Genomic DNA, 19,769 nt, shown 5'->3' with positions numbered 1-19,769 from the left:
TTCAATTTACTAAATGACCATAATGCCCTTGGTCCGCCATCTTCCTTCAGCCAATCTCCTCTCTGCATCTTTCTCCAAACCCCTGCGTTTCCTCTCAATGGCGACCAAGACCCACTTGGATTCCATCGATTCCCAGGTCAAAAACGACCCCACAAGTCTCCAAAATTACCCAGTACCCCTGTCCCCACCACTGCCCTCCATATCCAAGAACATAGAGCTCAACAGAGCCTTAACTGCTTCTTCAAGATCGTCCCTTTTTTCTCTTTCAAGAAATCATGTGCTTTTTGAAGACCAGTGGCTCATTGCTATTAACAAGCCTCAAGGGATTTACTGTGAGAATGTCTTGTCTGCTGTCCCGAGCCTACTCACCGATTCCACTGACTCAGGTAAAGTAGGGGCATAATTCAGCTCCTAAAAATTTGGAATTTTTATTTTATTTGATATTAGTATTATTGTTTTGCAGTTGCTGTTGAATGGGTTTGTAGTTTCATAATTTAGTAGCGTTGATTAAAAGTTTAGATTATATGGGGTTCGTAGATACAATGCTACGTGTACAGAAATTCCAAGTAGGAATGATTGTCGTGTGTGATGAATTCAACCCCTGCCAATGTAAGAAGTTGTTTATATCGTAGTATATACAAAATTAATCCTTTTGTCATATTCTTTGAGTTGAGAATATTGCTACCAAATTGCTCTACCTCTTGAACTTCTTCTTTACATTTGATGGAATGTGTATTAACGAGTAATGGATCTAGAAAGAAACGAAAAGAAAAAAAAAGTGAAGTTTGGGGGCTAAGTGCTTAATTGAAAGCAGGATGAGTAATAAAGATAGTTAGGTGTGTGACAGTGTGAGAGAGATAGAGATGGAAGATGTGCACAATATTTTGCCTTTTCCATGGTTTTTGAATTTGGATGACTAGTAGGGAAGGTAAGAGGAGGAGGGCTTAATTACTCTTACAGATTTGTAAATGCTCTCACAGTTTAGTAATCTTCGGTTGACAGTCAAAATTAAAGGGTAAGATGGTTGACTAAGGGTTGGAATGAGAGTAAAAGTGTAAAACTAAATTAGTTGTGGCTTGATAACCTCTGAATACTTTATTTCATTGGCATTCTAAGAAATCCAATGTTTATTTTTCTCTAGATGTTGTCATTATTTATACTTCAGAAACTAAGTTAGTTTTGGCTTTACAACCTCCGAATTCGTTATTTGATGGACAGTCTAATAAATCCAACTGCAATGTTGATTTTTCTTTAGATTTTGCCATTATGTTGGATGCATTCTGATAATTGTCAAATGAAACAAAATAGTGAAGAAGTTAGTGTTACAATCGGGCTCAGAAAATTTAAAAAAAAAGTATTATAATTGGATAGGGTGGTTAAATATCATCATCTGAGGTCAAGTTTCCTGTAATTTGATTTCCAGGGACTGAAGTGAAGCTGACGGAGCTTCATCTAGCTAATAGACTTGATCGTGACACTAGTGGTATCATGATAATTACCAAGTCACATAAAGTGGCTGCCAAGCTTGTAAAAGCTTTTACAGAACACAAGGTCAGGAAAACATACATAGCTTCCTGTGTTGGTCAAGCTCCAAAATGGGTAAATATCACAATGAAGTCCGGTCATGGACGATCAAGGTACGGAGCCTGGCGTGTTTATGCTGCTTCAGATGTGGGCAAGACACTACCAGGCGGATCAATTGTCAAGGATATGGAAACCTTATTTGAAGTGCTATCAGTAAATGGGCAGGGGCAATTTAAAGAGTTTTCTGAATCAGGAAGAGACATATCAGAAGTTATGATTATTGAACAGAAATCTGAAATTGATTGCAACTTGAAGAAAGATGAGATTTTGGTAAGAGCATACCCCAAGAGTGGAAGAACACATCAAATTCGCTTGCACTGCCAGTACCTGGGAATGCCTATTAGAGGGGATGTAAAATATGAAGGTGCCTATGAGTGGAAAGAAAGAACATATGATGGTCATGAGCTTCACGCAGAGAGCTTGTCCTTTGAGCATCCTGTTACTGCTGAAAATGTGTTAATTCAAGCACCTCTACCATCGTGGGCTTGCCAATTTTTTGAGTCTGAGCCATTGTGGACAAACTAAAGCTTTCAAAGTTCTAGGAATCATGTAGCAAGATACTACTCCTGTTCAGTTCCACAATAGCACATTAGTCCTGATTTACATTCATTATTAACAAGCCGCAGAAGGTTTTGGTGCGCTGCTTAATGAGATAACTTATTGCATCTGTGTATTGCTGTCGATGATATAAGGTTTGTGCTTATTCCTTTTTTAACTAGAAACTGATGGATATTCTTGGTGAAATCACTAGAATTGGATTTTGTGCAAAATACTTTACCTGTGCATCTGGTTGCTGCATAATTCTGATTCTGACAGGCTTGCAAGACAATATTTTGTTAATAAATTGTACAATAACATAACCATATGATTGTTGTTAGTGCAACAGAAATTTTTAAAAGGCTAGATAACATCAAAATGGTATTGATGAATCTCATGCATCTTCTGGTCAATGTACTTTTGAATGTTTCTACTTTCAAAACAATTGCTTTTTTGAATATCTCTGCCTTCCAATAAAATTATTGTCAGGTTATAGAAGTTACCCATCACTGCATAAGACACTTAAAGAAGTCACCTTTTTCTCTGTTAATTTGATGAATGGGAGCTTGTCATTATCTACCTATATTACAAGCTGGTCTTAACAATAAGATGCTCATTCTCAAAGACTTCAGGACTATGAGAAGGTGACTACATATTGGGTTAAATAATTATCTAACAAGGATATATGGTATAAAAATGAATATAGATGTACCTAACTGATACCCTGTCCCCTCTCCCAAAGAGGAAAAAAAACTCCTTGTCAACAAAATGTATCATAATAGAAGCAGGAAAAGAGCTGCTAAGTGGTTTCCTATGAACTGGTCAGTGTATCTAAATTTTTTCTATTAATTGGTAGGATTTTGTTCTTTCTGTGGTTATAAATTTTGGCATCCTTGAGTTGAAATGTACAAGAGTTAGAGTAACCTTATTCTGACAGTTGACTTCACTTAATGAGAATGTTGGCCTTGATCTTGTTTACATAAAATGACTTACTGTTCTGGATGTATACGTGTAAAAGGTGGGAGGCGCCAAAGAATTGGAGCTATCCTGGGGTGTTATTCTGTCTGTTCAACATAAATTTTGAATTAGCCTTTCTTATCCAAAGTAATTGAAAATTCACCGAGTAAAACAATAATTACTGAATGTCAAATAGCACCTTTTTCAGGAAAAATCAGTGCTTCTATACTCAATATAGCATACTTTGTTACCTAATCATGCCCCAGTATCTAAAGAAGTCGTTGATTGATACTGCAAGCCTTGTTTTACTGGGTAGTTTACTGGTTTACAAGGAAGAGTGGGTGGTGTTCAGTTTCTCAGTTTGAAGAGTACTCAGTAAACACTCCGTCTAGTTGTTTGATTGGGTTACTTTTCTCACTTAGCTGAATTTGCCTGTTGCTGCTTCAGACTAGTTAGAGCAAGAAGCAAACCAGCTTCAATTGAATGGCTTGGGCTTGAGTTCATGTTAAAGTTCTTTCTCCTAGACTGATTTGGTTCTGAGAGTATGTGGACCTGGGCAAGGCTTGAATGCAGTTTGAAATTCTTCTTATTGATTTATCTCCTGTCTTTCTACAACGATCAAACGTCACACTGACCATGAGATTATTAAACATATCCCTACTTGGTTGAGTTTAAGAAATTGAGTTTGGGTCGCCCTCATACTCAAACACAATATTCAGTACAAGCCTAATCAACTGTTAGCTCAGCTCAGGCTTGATAATTTTTCCACCCTTATTTAACTTGTACTACTACATTAGGGACATGAATAACACACTATATTTTTATCTAGTTCAACTCATAATAATACCTAGGATGATGGACATTGGAAGTCTCCAAGAGTTACTCCACTGGCTTTGAGCTGCATGAATAAGTATAGTAATATCCACCTATCGATTGAATTTTTGACATATGGAACTTCATATGATGCAGAATCATGCGATTTGGAGATGAGATTGCTCCTACATTGCAGCAGATGGACTAGTGCATAATTGAGGTATAAGTAATCATCTTTAAATTCAAAATGAGCATCTCAGGGATTACTGCAGCGAGGAACATACACAGGAAACAGCAAAGAATCATGATCCTCTTCTGCTAGAAGTTCACGATAGCTGCGACTAGGATATGTGCTTTATGCCTGGAAACCTGGATCAAAACTCATCGTGTTTGACCAGAAACAGCCAGTAATTGGTCTTTGACTTCCAAGTTGCTGGGTGGACTTAGGATTCTGCTTTGAGTAATTAAATGTCATAGAGCCTCTTTCTTTGCTCTAAACAGTGAGGTGCTCGTTGGGCAAATATAAAATCTAGGATTTGGCTGGTTCAATAAGACCAGGTATTTGTTAGGTGAATAGACTTGCCAACATTTATAGTTAAGTGTACGGAATTTCGTGTTGAATATCTGGTCCAAACCATAGTTTTTGCATTTCCATTTATTATCCGTCCGTCCTTTTTATTCGTTTACTAAAGTTGATGAGACTTGTACTGAAGCACAGAGAGTGGCATCTTAGTAATGCCCTAAGGTAATAGAATTTTATGATTAACTCGTTAATTTCCACTTTGTAGTTTTCCAGCCGCCTATTCGGATTGTTTGCAGCCATGTGAAATTGAAGATTCTAAAGTCCTGGAGTTCTGTTCTTTCCTCTTTTAGGTTCTCTTGTCTGAAATGAGTTGAATTATTTCTCTCTGTACTGTGAAGTAAAACTATCCATGATATATAAGGAATTTCGGATTTCTCGAGTGATGTTTTTTGGATCGTTAGCAGTTATGAAAATTGACTTGCTACATGTTCTTCTATGCCAGATTAAACAACAGCAGTCTGATGTTCCAGAACTGATGTAAATTTTCACAGGGACGCCCATATGTGCATCAAATTTCAATCTTGGATACAGATCAGAACGTGGGTTTCCATGAACTATGATTAATTAAAAGAGGTATAAATGTGAATTCAAGACGCAGCAAAGGTGGGGAGATTCATTGCCAAGAATACAAATAAAGTTCTTTTACTTTTTCTGATATCCTTTCACGATGAAACTTTCAAATGAAGATCTCGACCATTGACTTTCCTGAAGGAACTTGCTGCGTGGCTACTAGCTACAGAGTACAGAGTCGCCTTGGACATCAAGCATCAGCACTTCAAAAGAGGCAACTTTGGACTTTTGTCACCTTAATTGCTAAAATATATTCCTCTTATCTTAAAAATTAAAACCCTTTTAGCTAACAGGATTTCCATACCAAACCTGTTGCATATGTAATCATGTCGTTAAGTTGACTGGATGTTTAGGCATGCATTACTCCTCTCTTTCTCTGTAGACATGGGACGTAAATTTTTATTACTCCTCTTAAGGAATTTGACTGTCATGGTGCAGTTACATTTATTGCCCGTAAAAATGCTTATGATCACTGGAAATGACATATTCTTGCATGTATCGCGGTGTTTGGGTTAGTCGGACGGTGACAGGATCAGTAAAGCTACATTCAAGGACGTTAGTACGAGGATAAAATAATAGTATGGTTACGCAGGAAACAGGGAAATTGTGGGCTTTTTTTTTTATTTTTTATCACGGAGTAAACTACGGAGATCAGTCAAACTACTTTCGAATTTTGTATCCTTTGCTGATGTATTTGGAAAAGACTAATGGCGAAGCTTGATAGATACAATAATGGGTCAATCCAACATGGTTATGAGAAATTTGCAGGACGTAATCATGATTTAGAAAGGAGAAAACGTGTAGGAGGAGATCTTAGACTAATTTTTCAATGGGGAATACTGATTTTAATTCTGGCTCCCTCTACTTGGTCTAGTAGCTTGCAAGTTTGAAACTTAACAAGGAAGCAAAAATGGGGACAGAACATTGACGAGGTTGCAAGATGTAACCTTTTGAAATTTAAGTACAAAGTAGCTGTTCTAGAAGTTTGAATAGTAAATGATATTCTTCAACCACTTGTCCATTTGGTCAATCCAACCAAGCTAAGTTAAGGATTTCCACATGCACCCCCGCATGGAAAGCCATCAAAGATAGTTTTCATTTGTAGCATCAAATTTTCATTTTCAGCAGGTTCAGGAGACTTTACTCTGTGGGATATAAAAAATATATTCAAAAAAAAAAAACCGGAACAGGTCGCCAAGAAGTTATTTGATACATGTGTTTACATAGAAGGTAGTAATCCAAAGAAGTTAAAGGTGTTGAATTGGATAGAGTTTGCTGGAATGGGGTTGATGAGTGAGGCCTTTTCACAGACTCTGATTCCTGTGTGTGCTTTGATAGGCATTTTGTTTGCTTTAGTCCAGTGGTTTCTGGTTTCAAGGATAAGAGTAGCTTCAAGCGGTCCTGACAGTTACGAGGATCAGTTGATTGAAGAAGATGATGAACAAGTGGAAGGCATTGATTCGGCTGAGGTTGTTAACAAGAAGTGTGCTGAGATTCAAAATGCTATTTCTGTTGGTAAGACATCTCCGTGTCTCTCTCTTTTTCTTTCTGTGCACACTGTTGGGTATCTGTGTTTCTTTTTATCTTCTTCTTATCTTCTTTGATGATCCATCTATTGTGAAAATGGACGTACATTCTTAGACAGATTTCTAGTACTTTAGGTGTGTTTCTGGTTGTCCTTCATTAATGACCTTCTCCAGGAGTTCCGGTAGTTTCTAGTTCCCTTTATATAAACAGACACTACTCGTTCATCCTTTCTGCAGGTAATTCTGGTTAAACTGGTTAACCATATTTTGAGTTGCATGACATACCTGAGAAGGTTTTACAAACATATGTATTAAGATTTCGATTCTTCATGGTGACTTCAAACACAATGTTTATATGGAGAAAGGGATTGTCATCTATTATGACTTCAAACACAACATTGAACTAATTGGTTTGAAGTTTTCATACTTTTGATCCCTTTCTATTTTCGTTTAGAAACTTGAATACATCTTTGATACATCATTGGCGAGGATAAATTTCTGCAGAAGTTTAATATGAACATAATCAGAAACAAGATACACTAACTCTCTCCACGTCTGAAGAAATTTAAAAAACAGAATTACAAATTCGTGTCTTGTATCTCCAAAGGATACCTTTATCTAGGTTCTTTAAATTGCAATTCTTTAATTTGAAGCCATTGAAGTAGTAGAAAATTTGCAATCTTTTTTTCGGAACTTACTCTCCACATGATTTTTGGCAGGTGCAACTTCGTTTCTGTTCACAGAGTACAAGTACCTTGGAATATTCATGTTTGTATTTGGTGTAATCATCTTCATATTCCTTGGATCGGTTAAAGGCTTTAGCACCAAAAGTGAACCCTGCACTTACAATGAAGGAAATCTCTGCAAGCCAGCTTTGGCCAATGCTATCTTCAGCACAATTGCCTTCTGGCTTGGATCCCTGACATCGGTTCTCTCAGGTTTCTTAGGAATGAAGATTGCTACATTTGCCAATGCAAGGACAACTTTGGAGGCAAGGAAAGGAATTGGGAAGGCATTCATAACAGCCTTCCGTTCTGGTGCAGTGATGGGTTTCCTGCTTGCAGCCAATGGCCTCTTGGTGCTTTATGTATCCATAAACTTATTCAAACTATATTACGAGGATGATTGGGAGGGACTCTACGAATCGATCACTGGTTATGGTCTTGGAGGGTCTTCTATGGCACTCTTTGGAAGAGTTGGAGGTGGAATCTATACAAAAGCAGCAGATGTTGGGGCTGACCTAGTTGGCAAAGTTGAGAAGAATATACCCGAAGATGATCCCCGTAACCCAGCTGTAACTTCTCTCTTTATGCTTTTCCTAGAGGATCTCATTCATCTAGCACTAGTAGTATGTGTACCATTGTCAATCTGCCAATGTAGAAGGAACTATTTTAAATTACAAACGTGATCCCTTTGCAGGTTATTGCAGACAACGTTGGCGATAATGTTGGAGACATTGCCGGAATGGGTTCTGACTTATTTGGATCTTATGCTGAATCATCCTGTGCAGCACTCTTTGTTGCCTCAATTTCATCTTTTGGTATACACCATGACTATGCAGCGATGTCTTATCCTCTAATTATTAGCTCTGTGGGGATAATCGTTTGCTTGATAACAACTGTTATTGCAACTGATGTTGTTGAGATTAAAACTGTCAGTGAGATTGAACCATCTTTGAAGAGGCAACTTCTTATCTCAACTGTTCTTATGACTGTTGGGATAGCTGGAGTAAGCTTCCTTGTTTTACCATCAAAGTTCACTTTGTTCGACTTTGGGACTGACAAAGTTGTGAAGAACTGGTATTCATCTGGGACCTGATGTTTGTACTCTCTTCTTCTCGTCCATCTTGTATATGCAGTTTTATGATCCTAATGGGTACACTTACAGGCATCTTTTTTTCTGCGTTTCCATTGGCTTATGGGCTGGCTTGGTGATTGGATACGTTACTGAGTATTATACTAGCAATGCTTACAGGTAAGCTGTCTTAAATTGTCCTTGGCTTTCTTTCTGTGTGTGCTGTTAATTGGGACATGGCTTTCAGTACTTTTATTGGCCTCATTACCCATTTTATGTATTTGGTAGATCCTAAACGTGGACGCCATAAACATGAAACTGGTACTTAATATAGATTCCATCCATATTTTACCAGTCACTCTTGAGCATTAAGTAGACAAATTCTTGGTTGACATTTATTCACAACCTAATGCGTAGAGTATATGCATTCTCTTTGAACTCTTATCAGTTGCTTTTTTGCCCACTTTTGTTGAGAGAGAGAGATGATGTTTAATTGTGGATATATCAGTTCTTAAGTATACATAAACGGTTTCTGTAAAATCTTGCAGTCCGGTGCAGGATGTAGCAGATTCTTGTAGAACTGGTGCAGCAACAAATGTAATCTTTGGGTTAGCTCTGGGATACAAGTCTGTTATCATTCCCATATTTGCCATAGCCATTGCTATTTATGTAAGCTTCAGCTTGGCTGCAATGTATGGTATTGCAATGTCAGCTTTGGGAATGCTCAGCACTATCGCCACTGGACTTGCAATTGATGCTTATGGCCCAATAAGTGACAATGCTGGTGGTATAGCAGAAATGGCTGGAATGAGCCACAGGATTCGTGAAAGAACAGATGCTCTGGATGCCGCCGGAAACACAACAGCTGCAATTGGCAAGGCAAGTTCCTGATAGCCAAAAACTTGGTAGCATCAGTTTATGTAGAAACTGGGGAAATTAAGGATGGTAACTTTTACATATGGACTATAATGTAGCCAAAATGGTTTGGTAAATCAGTTATACAAGTGATGATAAGTGGTTTTCTGATTGCCAAAGCTGCTTTTGCAATATTGGGTGGTTAAATTAGTATATAACAAACTAACTCACGAAGAGAAATCCAGAAATTACTAATCCATGATCTGCACTCAACCGAGAGAAGATAACTAGGGTGACTAAGTAGTGAGCCTGCCATTTATGGCTTTCAAATCCTGGAAGTTCTTCTGAAGGCATCCTTCTAGCCCTTTGAGTTTGGGCAAAATCATTAAACTTATATGTCAAAAGATAATTCTTCCCAGAAGATTCACCAATCACATAGCTTCACAAGTCGCTCTTTTTATGTCCTAAAGAGAGAAGTTCTCAAACAGGCTTAATTACTCTGGTACATTCAGGGTTTTGCGATTGGATCAGCTGCTCTGGTTTCTCTTGCTCTCTTCGGTGCTTATGTAAGCAGAGCTGGTATCAAGACTGTTGATGTCTTGACTCCAAAAGTCTTCATTGGCTTAATTGTTGGGGCCATGCTTCCTTATTGGTTCTCAGCAATGACAATGAAGAGCGTAGGAAGTGCAGCACTGAAAATGGTCGAAGAGGTCAGGCGACAATTTAACACCATGCCTGGGCTTCTAGAAGGAACAAGAAAACCAGACTATGCAACATGTGTAAAGATTTCAACCGATGCTTCGCTCAAGGAAATGATACCACCAGGTGCTCTTGTTATGCTAACACCATTAATTGCTGGGACTTTATTCGGGGTCGAAACTCTGGCTGGTCTGCTTGCTGGCTCCCTTGTTTCTGGTGTTCAGGTATACTTGTTATTCTGAACCGCTTACCTGAATAGCCAGCCATATCTGTCTTTGAAAGTTGCATTGTGAAACAGTACTATTTATGCGTGATGTATAAATGATCATGTATACTTGGTGTTATTATCCTTTCTTAGGTAGCCATCTCCGCTTCTAACACAGGAGGGGCATGGGACAATGCCAAGAAGTACATAGAGGTAAGATAATCTGCCTCGATCAAACCCTTCAAGGTGTCGTTTTATCATTACCTATTGTGATGGATACTGATTTTTCTGCCCCAATCGGGTTGCTTGCTTGCTGCAGGCTGGTGCTTCAGAACATGCTCGAACACTGGGGCCTAAGGGATCAGATGCTCACAAAGCTGCTGTAATTGGTGACACAGTTGGAGATCCCCTCAAGGACACTTCTGGTCCATCGTTGAATATCTTGATCAAGCTCATGGCCGTTGAATCATTAGTTTTCGCTCCTTTCTTCGCAAGCCACGGGGGATTGCTGTTCAAATATCTTTGAGATTGAAGCTGTTACAAAACCAGGCCATCAAATCAAAGTGCATCAGTTTTGACATCACAAGAGAAACTTGTTGATCAACGAATATTTCAAGAAAAGATTAAATCACTTAGCAATGTTGACAAGAGCAACATCATTTGATAATTTATGTTGTAAGTTGACTTGTATTACTATTTGTCTACATTCATGGCATCAATGTATTATAGTTTCAGATCCACCTTTGGGAATAAAATGAAAAGAGAGAGTGAGAAGTATGGGAATAAAAAGCAGAAAAAGAAAAATCACCACAAGATTGCCTTATTTATTTATTTTTTTCAGTAGGAGCGGGATGAAATTAAAGAAAGGAGGATTTCAATCGTGACCTCCATTTCGTGGGCTTTTTTTTTTTTTTTGTGTGTATAGTTTTGTTAAATATTTCCGGATGGACATAAATGCTCCAAACCTTGAGGAAATTTTAAACATAAAAAAAGGAAGGCAAAAAAAAAAAAACTTCAACAACGAAAATGGATGGAATGGTTAGTAATACTTTTACACAACTAAAAAAAAAGTGTTGTGGTCTATTTGAAACTCTTAAATAGTCGAGTGACTAAATTACAATCAGAATAATAAATTAATTTTTGTTGCCATTCTTCAAGTTTAAGTATTATCCAACAGAAGCCAAGGCTCCTAATAAACGCCCTAACGGATCCAACTCAGAAGCACATGACCCATTCATTCCTCAGGTCTTTTCCTCCTAATTTATGTGCCTCCACCATTTTATCTACTTATCTTATGGATCTGGTCATTGACCAAAGTTGGCAATCTCTGCAGCTCACCAATAATCACCATAAATAGGAAAAAGGTGCCAATGTCACCATCATTCTAATCATCAATATATATGCAGTAGGGCTTGTCCACTACATTGCTGCCTTTTCTTGCCTTTCAATTCAAGCATCCATTGAAAACAGATTTACAGACTTACACTAACTTGTATTATTGTCCCACCATACATATTACTAAAAAAAAGCAGGGTAAAAATACATGTTACATAGACTTTTACCATGCCGTGGGGGAAAAAAACCTTAATTAGCACAAAACAACACGTATATAGAAGGCACTTAGAATGATATATAATTTGTTCTATTTCATTTGTTTGTTTTGAAAGGACCATAAACCCTTTTTTCTTCTTTTGGAGATGTAGTTTAATTTGCTATGGAAATGTCCTTTTTAGAAGAGGGCAATGATCGAAAAACTATTGCCTAGGATTTTCTAAAGAAAGATTCTTCTCTCCTAATGTCTTCTAGTGAGAGTTTCTTCTCTCCTAGATTGTTCCGACGAGAGTTTTATTCTCTTCGGAGTTTTTCCTTGTGAGAGTTTTTAAGATTTTTATCTTTGTGAAATTTGAGATTTTGTAAATTTAGAATCTAGTTTCTCATATCTGCAATTTCTTCATTATCGTCAGATCTAAATTTCTTTTTGGACTTGGACCAGTTTTAATCAGATCTGATTGTCAGTGGACATGCATTGATGTATTGAGCTACAGTGATTCATCCGGATGAAAGATATATATATATATATATATATATATATATATATATATATTTTTTTTTTTTTTGATAATAAAACATATTTCATTAAAGGATTACTGGAAATCGTCCAGCACAATTGAGATACATTGCTGCCCTGATGGCAGATAAACATGCACTAAAATTATAGATCTGCAATTTAACAAATACATAAGATTTGAGAAATTAATGACAGATCTAAAAAGTACCATAAATTTGAAAAACATTTCATCATAGAAAAAGTCGGATGAAAGATATATAGGAGCATCGATATTATCTTTATTTGTATTATTTTCTTAGATCTGTTATATTTATTGATTTCAAATCTATATATATCTGTGTCATGTTTGTTTGATATATTTTCTACCATTAGTGCAGATTTGTTTGAATGAAATGATCTTATATATATATATATATATAAGTGTGCAATGATCTAAAGAGCAAGGGTGTACACAAATCTAGTCAAGTCAAACATCTAAATGTTCAAATTTATTTTAACGAGTTTGAATTTGTGTTCAAGATTGGTTTGTTAATCTATTGAGTCGAATTCATATGAGATGCTATAGAACCAAACTCGAGTCAAATTCCTGTAGTTTGAATTTTTTGAGCCATAGATATAGAAGTCAGAAGATTATTGTGGTTTGTGTCGAAGGCCCATAATGGCTAACATCCCATGAGGAGAGCCTTGACTTGCAACGTTGTCTGACTGGTAATTTTGATATAAGTTGCTTTCTATTGGATCTATCCTATCATTTGGTTCAATTAAGAGTCAATGGTATCAGAATCTTCTAAAGTTCACCAATCACTTTCACTTCCACCTTTGAGAGAATATAAAATCGTCAATCTTGCAATGCTCATTTTCTTTTTGGTTTAGGGTCCCCTTGAATTATACTCCCTCCGTCCCAAAATGTTTGTCGTATATTGAAATTGTAACTTTTTTTAAAAATAGTGGATCGATAGTGATGTTAATGAATTTGGTTTTACAATTATTCTCGAAAATTCAAATTTTAAATTTGAATTTCATATGAAATATAACATTGAAAAGATAAATCGAAAGTAAAAATAAAAAGTATAACATTTTCAATAAAATAGGGTGGAGTGAGTATCAATCTTCTCAAAAGTACCAAAGTAATCTAAAATGGTGTGAAGCATGTGCTTGAATTCGAATTGTCATTTTGGTTTAGGAATTAGGAGACGTGGAAATCTGACGAGACTAGATCAAGAAAACCAAACAATAAGTTCACGCTTTCAAAACAGAGTCAGTACCCTTTTGCGGATTTGCATTAACAGCCAATCCCTACGTCTAATGGTGTATAAAAATATTCGTTTTAAAGCTAAATCAGTATTAGAAAAAGAAACATGAATGTTTTTATATCCTATAACTAATAAGATTGATACTTGCAAGAGAGCAATGATCTTATCTTAAGACAAAAATTATTAATTTGCAAGAAAATTACTAATTGGAGTAATTATCTTGGAGAAATGAAAAATTTACTGTAACGATGTAATGTATATGAGGTAAAAAAAAGTGATTAAAAAATGGCTTAAAGAGAATTATTTTTGCGAAAATTAACAATCCAAACAAGGTCTAATTTTATTATAAATTTTGAACTTTTGTACTTGTTTCTTTAAGCTCTTAGGGTACCAAACTTAATTTTGTATTCCTTTGTCTCTTAATCGGATATTAGTGGTGCACTGATGGACCATAATTGTTCTTTTTTTAAAATTGAATCTGTCTCTTTAAGATATATTTCAAGTATCATATTTTTGAAAATATAAGATTGATTAAGAAAAGTAAATAAATAAAAGGGAGAGTAGGTAAGATTAAATAGAAAAGTGATAAATGCAATAAAAGGTAATAATTATGGATTAATCTTTCCTACACTGACAGTGTAGCGTTGGATGAATGACAAATATACAAAATTTGAATTTGAAATTTAACTATTGCACACATGTCATGAATCAAATGATGATAGTGTATACACTGTCAGTGTATATAAGATTTACTCAATAATTATTAGTATGTGTATATATGGAGTAGGTTACGTGAATTTTAAGTGTGGTTAACGAATGTCTATTGAAAAAACCCTTTAAAATTCATTCAAAAACTGTCAAGTAATTGCATTAAGTTATTAGTAGTAGATCTAAAAGTCAAAAATTACACTTTAGGTAAAATATTAATTTTGGAAACTGTAGTTCACGCTGGTGTTAAGCATTCCTCATGTCTTTGGAATGAGGTCCATGAATCATTAGAAACACATGAAATCTAGATCGAAAAACCATTTAGCTAATAAGTAAACAAAAAATTGCATTTTCAAAAATCTTCGTCCAAATCAGTCATCAATTAAATCAAAAAAGTGTGGTTGATTCTAATTTGAGAAATACTTGGATTGCATTTTAATTTAAAGTAATCTAAAGAAATCCACACTTTGAACCAGAAAATCCAAATCTAACCCGTAAAGATAAGATAAACCAATTTGATGCACAATATTTATCTTCAATGACTCGGATTCGCTACAAATTATTTTCCTCATATAATGAATTAGCTTCTACAAGAAAAATTTTATTCAACAAATCGAATCGAATCAAATCGAATTTAACTCACTCAATACTCGAATCGAATTCAAATTGATACGAGATTGTTCGAACTTGATTCACCAATTAATCAACTTAAATTTGCATAGCATTTTATGTTCGATAAATTTCAAACTCAAAAAAGCTCGTTCAATCTTGTTTCAATAAATAAACAAATCAAATTTGAACAAAATTTTAAATTTATTAAAATAATCAAACAAGTTTGAACATTAGAACATTCGATTTAATTAAACTCATTTACACTCCTAAGTTTGACTTTGTTCTTTCTTCTTTCTTGCTGTTTATTATATTACACCACAATTGGACTGATGAAGTTTTTGTTGGCTCTTGTACGTTCATTTTGTTAGCAAAGACAATTTCCTTTCTCAAATACATATTAAATCTTTCAGGTACAAAAGTTTTTTTTTTTTTTTTTTAAATCTAGAATTCCAACAAAAGTTTGCTGATTCCATTCTATCCCGTGTCAAACCTTCTGAAAAATTAAAAGTAACCCCATTTAAATTTTTTTTCATTGTCTTTATCTAAATAATTAAAAAAAAAAAAGCAAGTTAGGATTTAAGTCTGACGTGGAAAATCTCCTAAAACCCCAGGAGAAGGGCTAATCCGTCATTACACAGATGAATCCAGTGCCTGCATCTGCCGAAGCAGGCCTGGGCGTTCAAAGTCGTGGTGGTTCCCAATAACAAAAAGCCACGTCACAGAAGTGACACTCTGATCCAACGTGGCTTATAATAATTGGACCACGTAATCAAATGGATCCACGTCAGATTCCGCCCAAAATCTTCCTTGAGCGTAAAACCCAATGGGAAACCCCCATCAAAATCAAATTATAAATAGGACTCTCTTTCTCTCTCTCATTTTTGCAGTGCCTCAGTCCTCACTCTGAAATTCTTCTTTCTCCATCAGCCATGGCGTCGCAGCAGCGGAGAATAAACCCTAGCTTTCTCTTTCTATGCCTTGCTCTCGGCCTCCTCTTCGCCTGCGCCTCCGCTAAGGTCTTCTTCGAAGAGCGTTTCGATGGTATCTTCACCTCCCGATCTCTCCCTCTGTCTTCTACTTGTTCTTTTTCTGAATGTTGAAGTAGTAATTGAGTTTGGTTTTCAGTTATTTACAATTTGTCTTAGCTTTACTTGTCGAAATTTGTGTGAAGATCGGATTTGGATTAGCGGTTGATGTATTGATTCCAGTTTTCTGATTGGATGATTTGAAATGTGAATGGAATTCTGGTCTGTTGACTAGATCTGTTGATTCTGTCGATAAGAAGTTGAGACTTGGATTTCTTTTTGATGATTCGATGTAATGGTTTGTCGGATGTAATTGATCTTTTTTTTTGTAAGTAAGGGCTGTTTTCTGGGCAGTACGCTTGCTTCCCGGATGTTGCTTGGTTACTAGATAAGTTAGAGGTGTGATTTTGTGCGATTCCAGGAGGATGATGGTGATGTTAATATGATCTGTTTATATAGCTTTCCAGTTGAGATGTTTGGAAAGAATTGAATATGTTAACGGTTTAACAATGTTATTGTGTCGGTCCTAGGTGGCTTTGAACAATGTTTTCGTATTGCTGATGATTAGTGTTATCAATTGCACATTGTTTCAATTGGACGACTATGTTTCTGTAGAATAATGTACAATCATGAATCATGTCAGCTTGTTATTGTGTTTTGGACACCCCACTGGTGCTAGACTGAAGGAGGAATGTTGGTAGATAGCTTTCTTAGATATCATTTTCTGTCCAAAGGGAAGTCTGTTAAAACGTAAAATCAGTTTCTATTTGATTTTTGTACTAAAATGAATGTACAAGCAATTTCTATTTGATTGTCATACTAAAATGCTTTGTGCTGATAAACACTTTTAGATGGATGGGAGAAACGGTGGGTAAAGTCTGATTGGAAAAAGGAAGATAATACTGCTGGAGAGTGGAATTATACTGCTGGTAAATGGCATGGAGACCCCAATGATAAAGGTAACCTTTTTTGCCCTGTATTCTTGGTGCACTTTTGGAAGTGAACTTGGAAGTTAAGGATACATTGGATCTTAGCTTTGATGTCCCAATGCAGGTATTCAGACCAGTGAAGACTACAGGTTCTATGCCATTTCAGCTGAGTTCCCTGAGTTCAGCAACAAGGATAAAACCTTAGTGTTCCAATTCTCCGTGAAGCATGAACAGAAGCTTGACTGTGGTGGTGGCTACATGAAACTACTCAGTGGTGATGTTGATCAAAAGAAATTTGGTGGTGACAGCCCATACAGGTCATGCCTTAGAAATCATTGTTATTTTCATTGTATATTCTTTAATTCCTTCAACAGTGGTTGATTCTATAAAACTTTTATCTTCAGTATCATGTTTGGACCAGATATCTGTGGCTACACAACCAAAAAAGTTCATGCCATTCTCAACTACAACGAAACAAACCACTTAATCAAGAAGGACGTCCCATGTGAAACTGACCAACTCACTCATGTCTATACCTTCATCCTACGCCCAGATGCCACTTACAGCATCCTAATTGACAATGTTGAGAAGCAGACTGGTAGCTTGTATTCTGACTGGGACCTTCTTCCACCGAAGAAAATTAAGGATCCAGAGGCCAAGAAAGTAATTGCATTTTCATTTCCTTTCTGATTAACATCAATTGATATTTTGCTGTGGTTATGGTATTAACTAGGCCTTTGTGACAGCCTGAAGATTGGGATGACAAGGAATACATTCCTGATCCTGAAGATAAGAAACCAGAGGTGAACAAATTCTTTCTTCTGTTTGCCATTTTTTTTTGGGTTATTCTAGCCAGAAAATGATGATAAGAAGCACTTTTTTCTGTTCATACAGGGTTATGATGACATCCCTAAGGAGATTCCCGATCCTGATGCCAAGAAGGTATTTTTCATTAGAATCCTGTTTCCTGTATTGCCAACATGCACCTATACTCTGTTTGGAGTAGTGATGATGTTGCTGATGAGTTGTTTACAAATTGTAGCCTGAGGACTGGGATGATGAAGAAGATGGTGAGTGGACGGCCCCAACCATTCCCAATCCAGAATACAAGGGTCCGTGGAAGGCCAAGGTGTGTTGGATCTGAATTCGGGTTTGATTGCAATGATTCATTGACTAGTTGTGTTTCTCACTATATTGTTTCTGTATCAGAAAATCAAGAATCCTAACTATAAGGGAAAATGGAAGGCACCTTTGATTGATAACCCAGGTTTGCCCTCTTTTTGGAATGACCATGTACTTTGTTAAACCATGGATGTGTAAGTTGACTCGGATTGAATGTTGCTTATGCATGCAGAATTTAAGGATGATGCAGATCTATATGTTTACCCGAACTTGAAGTATGTAGGCATTGAACTGTGGCAGGTGAGATTGCTTCTCAAGTGTTGGAGATATTGTTTCTTCTCATTGGATTCAACTGATTGATGGATGGAAATATATGTCCTCTTCAGGTGAAATCTGGAACTCTATTTGACAATGTATTGGTATCTGATGATCCTGAATATGCTAAGAAGTTGGCTGAAGAGACATGGGGCAAGCATAAGGATGTATGTGGAATTTTTTTTCCCCAAACGATGCACAAAAAATAAAAAAATAAAAAGGTTTAAATTACTTTCGTCGGCTTGTTGACACATGAAAATGTTCATGTTGTAGGCTGAAAAAGCTGCTTTTGATGAGGCAGAAAAGAAGAGAGAGGAGGAGGTACTTTTCATTAATTTTCCTCTGTTGCATGATGTCTTGAGTACATTTGAATTCCATTTCTGTATAGTTTGGACTTTGGACTTCCTTTATACTGCATTATTTGAACAGTGATCATTTGATTATGAAGAGACAACTTATATCTCGAACTCCTGTCTGATTTTGTTTCAGGAAGCAAAGGATGACCCAGTCGATTCTGATGTAAGTTCCTGACTAAAATGTTGTTCTCAAAAGAGACTCTTTTTGCTCCAGATTTTAACTGTGATATGTTCTTATTACGTGCACTTTCTTAATGGGAAAAACTTGTTCTTTTAGGCTGAGGAAGGCGATGATGATGATGCTGCTGATGAAGCAGATAGTGATGATGCAGACACCAAATCAGAAACAAAGGAAGATGTTACTGCCGCAGCTGAGGAAAATGTTAAAGTAAGGGCTTGTCTGATCCTTCAGTGCTGAGTTAACTATGATGATTTGTTATCAGAAATTTCAATTGTTTTAACTCTCTTACTTCCACCCTTTTGCAGGACGAGCTGTAGGAAAGTACGTGCGAGTGCTGTGGTTGGCCCAACATGCTGCTGCGAAGAAGAGCTTTGTTGGCAATTGAGCTCTCGACATTTTTCCTTTTTTTTTTTTGGCTTTTAGCTCTAGAATTGCTGTTTAGGGAAAAAAGATATTGGAGGCTCTGCATGAACTTGGTGTTGCGATACTTCTTTATTCTCATCTGGCTCAGCCATTAGAACCAAAAGAGAAACATGCCTGTTTTAGTTTTAGATTTATGAACAGCCTGGACTTGGAACATTAGCGGTGTTGAGATTGATTTATTTCGAAGATTTCAGCATTAGTCTGACATGGATGATCTTGCATGTTTTGGAATTAAAGCCCCATTCCGTCAATTTGTTAACTAAGCTGTAAAACTAAATCCCCTTCAACAACCATTGGCTATGCGGCAGCTTTGACCCTTTGAGAATTTGTTGCATTACCAGGAAGTCCCACCAAAACAAAGAAAAAAGCACGTCCCCTGTTGAAGATTTAGGTCCGTCAGCAACACGAAACAGCTCCACTAACTATAGCTGGGATGTAACCTGCACTTGGGAGACTCATGCCGGAATTTTACTTCAAAATTTCAGGTCCTTGCGAAGTGAAAACAAGACAATATTGAACCACCTAAATCAACATGAGCACAAACCTTTGTTCCAGTTTCTTACTCTAATTTCTTTGGACTAGAAGTTTTTGAGTAGAAATGCCAGGATATATATACGCGTTTGTTCCTATTTCCTTTACTGGCAAAAGATTTGA

General features: G+C 36.5%; 3 protein-coding genes across 5 annotated transcripts; all 3 read left to right on the top strand.

Annotated features, from left to right (window-relative positions):
- Positions 1 to 5,474, top strand: LOC140004346 (RNA pseudouridine synthase 1-like). Of its 3 annotated transcripts, none has more exons than XM_072080957.1 (4): positions 1 to 386; positions 1,424 to 2,276; positions 4,048 to 4,764; positions 4,917 to 5,474. In XM_072080957.1, the coding sequence occupies exons 1-2, from the start codon at positions 14 to 16 to the stop codon at positions 2,107 to 2,109; spliced, it is 1,059 nt and encodes a 352-aa protein (XP_071937058.1). In that variant the 5' UTR covers positions 1 to 13; the 3' UTR covers positions 2,110 to 2,276; positions 4,048 to 4,764; positions 4,917 to 5,474. The 3 variants fall into 3 exon arrangements, with proteins under 3 accessions (XP_071937058.1, XP_071937060.1, XP_071937059.1); XM_072080959.1 differs by lacking the exon at positions 4,917 to 5,474 and having other exon boundaries at positions 4,048 to 4,111; positions 4,680 to 4,857; XM_072080958.1 differs by lacking the exon at positions 4,917 to 5,474 and having other exon boundaries at positions 4,048 to 4,449; positions 4,680 to 4,857.
- Positions 5,475 to 5,621: 147 nt separating this feature from the next.
- LOC113732950 (pyrophosphate-energized vacuolar membrane proton pump) lies at positions 5,622 to 10,954 on the top strand. The gene is made up of 8 exons (XM_027259015.2): positions 5,622 to 6,559; positions 7,290 to 7,864; positions 7,990 to 8,369; positions 8,458 to 8,544; positions 8,913 to 9,243; positions 9,732 to 10,142; positions 10,277 to 10,336; positions 10,443 to 10,954. Exons 1-8 carry the CDS (start codon positions 6,325 to 6,327, stop codon positions 10,647 to 10,649), a joined length of 2,286 nt encoding a protein of 761 aa, XP_027114816.1. The 5' UTR covers positions 5,622 to 6,324; the 3' UTR covers positions 10,650 to 10,954.
- A 4,651-nt stretch (positions 10,955 to 15,605) lies between these two features.
- Positions 15,606 to 19,320, top strand: LOC140037060 (calreticulin-like). The gene is made up of 14 exons (XM_072080952.1): positions 15,606 to 15,805; positions 16,641 to 16,748; positions 16,843 to 17,035; positions 17,123 to 17,381; positions 17,465 to 17,521; positions 17,613 to 17,660; positions 17,761 to 17,847; positions 17,928 to 17,985; positions 18,073 to 18,140; positions 18,227 to 18,322; positions 18,429 to 18,476; positions 18,645 to 18,674; positions 18,789 to 18,899; positions 18,998 to 19,320. Exons 1-14 carry the CDS (start codon positions 15,694 to 15,696, stop codon positions 19,007 to 19,009), a joined length of 1,287 nt encoding a protein of 428 aa, XP_071937053.1. The 5' UTR covers positions 15,606 to 15,693; the 3' UTR covers positions 19,010 to 19,320.
- The last annotated feature ends 449 nt before the right edge of the window (positions 19,321 to 19,769 follow it).

This window comes from Coffea arabica, chromosome 2e (genome assembly GCF_036785885.1).
Source record: "Coffea arabica cultivar ET-39 chromosome 2e, Coffea Arabica ET-39 HiFi, whole genome shotgun sequence".
Taxonomy (NCBI): Eukaryota; Viridiplantae; Streptophyta; class Magnoliopsida; order Gentianales; family Rubiaceae; genus Coffea; species Coffea arabica.
The sequence above is the reverse complement of the archived record's forward strand: the minus strand, read 5'-3'. Positions and strand labels throughout refer to the sequence as shown.

Excerpts from the sequence above, each read along its gene's own strand:
- LOC140004346 (XM_072080957.1), top strand. The coding sequence starts at position 14 with ATGACCATAATGCCCTTGGTCCGCCATCTTCCTTCAGCCAATCTCCTC. Across the intron at positions 387-1,423 it reads CACCGATTCCACTGACTCAG|GGACTGAAGTGAAGCTGACG; the intron begins GTAAAGTAGGGG and ends TTTGATTTCCAG.
- LOC113732950 (XM_027259015.2), top strand. The coding sequence starts at position 6,325 with ATGGGGTTGATGAGTGAGGCCTTTTCACAGACTCTGATTCCTGTGTGT. Across the intron at positions 7,865-7,989 it reads ATGATCCCCGTAACCCAGCT|GTTATTGCAGACAACGTTGG; the intron begins GTAACTTCTCTC and ends ATCCCTTTGCAG. Across the intron at positions 9,244-9,731 it reads CAACAGCTGCAATTGGCAAG|GGTTTTGCGATTGGATCAGC; the intron begins GCAAGTTCCTGA and ends TGGTACATTCAG.
- LOC140037060 (XM_072080952.1), top strand. The coding sequence starts at position 15,694 with ATGGCGTCGCAGCAGCGGAGAATAAACCCTAGCTTTCTCTTTCTATGC. Across the intron at positions 17,382-17,464 it reads AGGATCCAGAGGCCAAGAAA|CCTGAAGATTGGGATGACAA; the intron begins GTAATTGCATTT and ends CCTTTGTGACAG. Across the intron at positions 18,477-18,644 it reads AAAAGAAGAGAGAGGAGGAG|GAAGCAAAGGATGACCCAGT; the intron begins GTACTTTTCATT and ends ATTTTGTTTCAG.